We start from the raw sequence: 3107 nt of genomic DNA, 5'->3' as shown, positions 1-3107 counted from the left end.
TTTAGTGTAGGCAAATTTATTCAACTCTGAAATTATTTATTTACAACTAATGGCTGATACCAACTGATGAGGTAAAAATATGAGGTATTGATATGAGTATAACATTTAAAAATGCAATTATCATAATGTATCAATGTAACAATACAAAATACTGTGGTAGCTGAATGGTAGATGCGGCATAATGTGCATTTGGAAGAAATCTTATTTCAACAATACATGGCTTGGAGATGCCAGAAGCTCATGACAGAGCTTCTGCAAGGGCAGGAAAACAACCCTACCTTGCTAAGGGTGGCAGATGGCACAGGGCCTCTTCCAGCTGCACAACGACTTGTGAGACAGGATAAAACCACTGTCCAGGTTCTCCCTTCTTTTCCCTAGGACATTATTTATTGCCAGACACTGCCATTCCCAGGGCTAGAAATTCTGTGCCTGTTAGTGCTGAGGCACTGCTGTATTTATTTATGTAAACTAATGTAGCAGAAGTACTCTAATTGCTCATGTTTTGGAAAACAGCCGGCATGAAATCTGCTGCCATGGCCACAGGCGCTTGGGAGGAGGTGCTGCTTTCTGGAATGGCATTCCCAGCTGGGGAGGCACTGTTTGCTCCTGGGAAGGCTGAGCCCGGGCAGTGGGGGTGCCCTGCAGCCAGCAGGTGACTGCCAGACCCCACTACGGCCACGTAACAGCCCCGTGAGTGCTCCCCTGTCTGCAGGACTTAAAGCTCGTGATAGTTGCACATTGCAACTATTGTTGGCCATAAACTCGAGGCAGGAGCTCCCAGGCAGCCAACATCCCTGATCCCAGCACTTGCACAACAAAACATGAGTGACACAGCTCATGGGTGAAGATGACAGTGACTTTTTTGGCATCCTGCTCCTTCACAAGGATACGCTGGAGCACTGTGGGTCACCTTGGGTCACCCTGTCCACCCTGAGCTCCCACAGGTGTGCTGCCAGCACAGCCCCCATGTGTGTGCAGGATGGCACCTGGGGTCATGCTCTAGCAGCTGTCACCAAACACAATCCACTGCACAGCTCCCACACCTAGGGAATGTTCAAATCTCTGGCTTTGAAGGGACTTCCTCATTCATTGAATCGGGGCACAAAGCTGTAGCTTCACATAGGAAATGCATCCTGCTTAATCCACCTGATACTAATCTTTCTGGATTTTGCTGGAAGGACTGAGCTGAAACACTGGCTGTGAGTGACTCTGCTGGTTTATGAAACAATAAATAAAGTCTAAGTGAACAAATGCGATTAATGAAGAACAGTATTAGCAGGCTTGTACATTCTTACTGAGTCATAGATGTAATAACATTTTGGTCGTAGGTTAGTTAAAAACAAAATGGAACCCTGCCTCAAAGGCAATGTCGACAAATTATTATTATTACTTTTAAAGCATTCTTCCATTAGCAAAATAATAGGTCCCTGAAAATGAAATTATATAATAGGCTTAAATGGCTCCTACTCCTCATAGTCCTAATCCTGCTCCCACCAATGCCTACAGAGGTGGGATCATGCAGAACAGTGCAATATAAGATGAAAATGCTTGCTGTTACTATAAAAGCAATCTTTCCAAGAATAGTATTTATTTAGTCTTTTAAATCTCCGAGATGTGTTTAAAATCTTAAAAAAGCATAGTTATTTGTATAGTAAGAATATTAAAAGGCATGGTGTTCATCTGCATGTCTTTGTGTCCACTGGATGTGAAAACCTGCTTTGGATTAGCCATCTCTATGGGAGAAGGAAAGAACACAGAAACACTCAGACCCTAGACAAAATGCTTACAAAAAAAATATTAATTTACAGCTTAATAAGTTACCAGTCTGATTTCAGCCATCTCAGGACACACAGCATTACCTTGTGCTGTCTGAGGATGAGCAGTTACCTGGAACACTGCACACAGTGAGGTCTCTACTGACAGACACCAGTCATTTAAGGCAACAGGTAAGTTTTCAACACCTTCTGCTAAAAGTCACAATTCTGCAGCTGAACACAAATGGCCTCCCCAATGTCTGTCTCAGATGCATCTCCATGTATTTTATTTGGTGAGACTGATTCCCTCCTCATTATTTTTAAATGCACTGTAACCTCCTTCTTCCTTAGTTCCTGTAATTCTTCCTACATCTATTTCTAGGTACCTTCTCAAAGCACACACAAACACAAAACATATTTGGGAACAGGCGTTTGTTATCACACGAATTAGGCCTGGTAGCTCTGTGATAACAGCAAACACAGCTTATGTAGCAGTGACACACTAAGAAACAAGTGACAGGTCCACTTAAGGTCCAACTGATGCAAGTGATCTGCACTGAGTTATATACAAAATAATTAATTTATACATATACATATATATAGATAGAATATAGATAAATATATACATACTGTACATTATTTATTTACAATTAAAATATGCTTCTTAGAAGCCTTTAAATACCAGAGTTATGTAACATACAAGTAATGGCAATAATCTGTTTTTAAAGTAATAAAAGCTCTCTGAAGAAATGTTTAGTTCAAGAATAAAAATTAATACAGAGTGGATGTGGGGGAGGGGGGAAGGTGAAGTCTCCAGAATAAAAGAACTTTCCTATAAAATTCCTTTTTCAGCTTTGTATATACCCAGGTCTGGTCAGATTTCTGCAGCTTAAATCAGATCTTTGCTTTCAGTATTCCTGTTCCCTGCCAGACCCTGATTTATGCTCACATGCTCCCAGGAACACTTCCTCAGATCTTTGTTTCTGGTCCCTCAGCAATCAGAGGTTGAAATGAGTTTCTGATCCTGGCAACTTCTGCTGCACACAGATGTCCAAAGCCTTTGTTGTACCACTCTGGGGAATGTCCTCTGAAGAAATGAAAAGAGAATTATTCAGAAACTCAGCTACTCAAGAAACGTGCCCCACAGAAACGTGTTTGCCATGCTTCCTGCTCCGCACTGCCCATGGTGGATGGGCATGCTTGTCTTTTTAAGAGTACTCTGAAGTTCTCCCTTGCAGTAATCAAATGAGCAGATTCTGTTTCTAAGATCACATTCTAACAGTGGTAGGCACTGAGTGGAGAGAAGACTGCAGGAAAACTCTGAAGCAGCAAAGCTACTCTAACCGTGCCCTC

At 42.0% G+C, this 3107-nt stretch overlaps 1 protein-coding gene across 2 annotated transcripts in view; it reads right to left on the bottom strand.

Annotated features, from left to right (window-relative positions):
- Positions 1 to 3107, bottom strand: part of STARD13 (StAR related lipid transfer domain containing 13) — a 289660-nt gene continuing 286553 nt past the window's right edge. For both annotated transcript variants that reach the window (XM_005426361.2, XM_005426362.2), the window contains one exon: positions 1 to 2841. In XM_005426361.2, the coding sequence (XP_005426418.1) occupies positions 2724 to 2841 (118 nt within the window). In that variant the 3' untranslated portion in view covers positions 1 to 2723. The remainder of the gene's footprint in view (positions 2842 to 3107) is intronic.

This window comes from Geospiza fortis, unplaced genomic scaffold (genome assembly GCF_000277835.1).
Source record: "Geospiza fortis unplaced genomic scaffold, GeoFor_1.0 scaffold181, whole genome shotgun sequence".
NCBI classification, from domain to species: Eukaryota; Metazoa; Chordata; class Aves; order Passeriformes; family Thraupidae; genus Geospiza; species Geospiza fortis.
The sequence above is the reverse complement of the archived record's forward strand: the minus strand, read 5'-3'. Positions and strand labels throughout refer to the sequence as shown.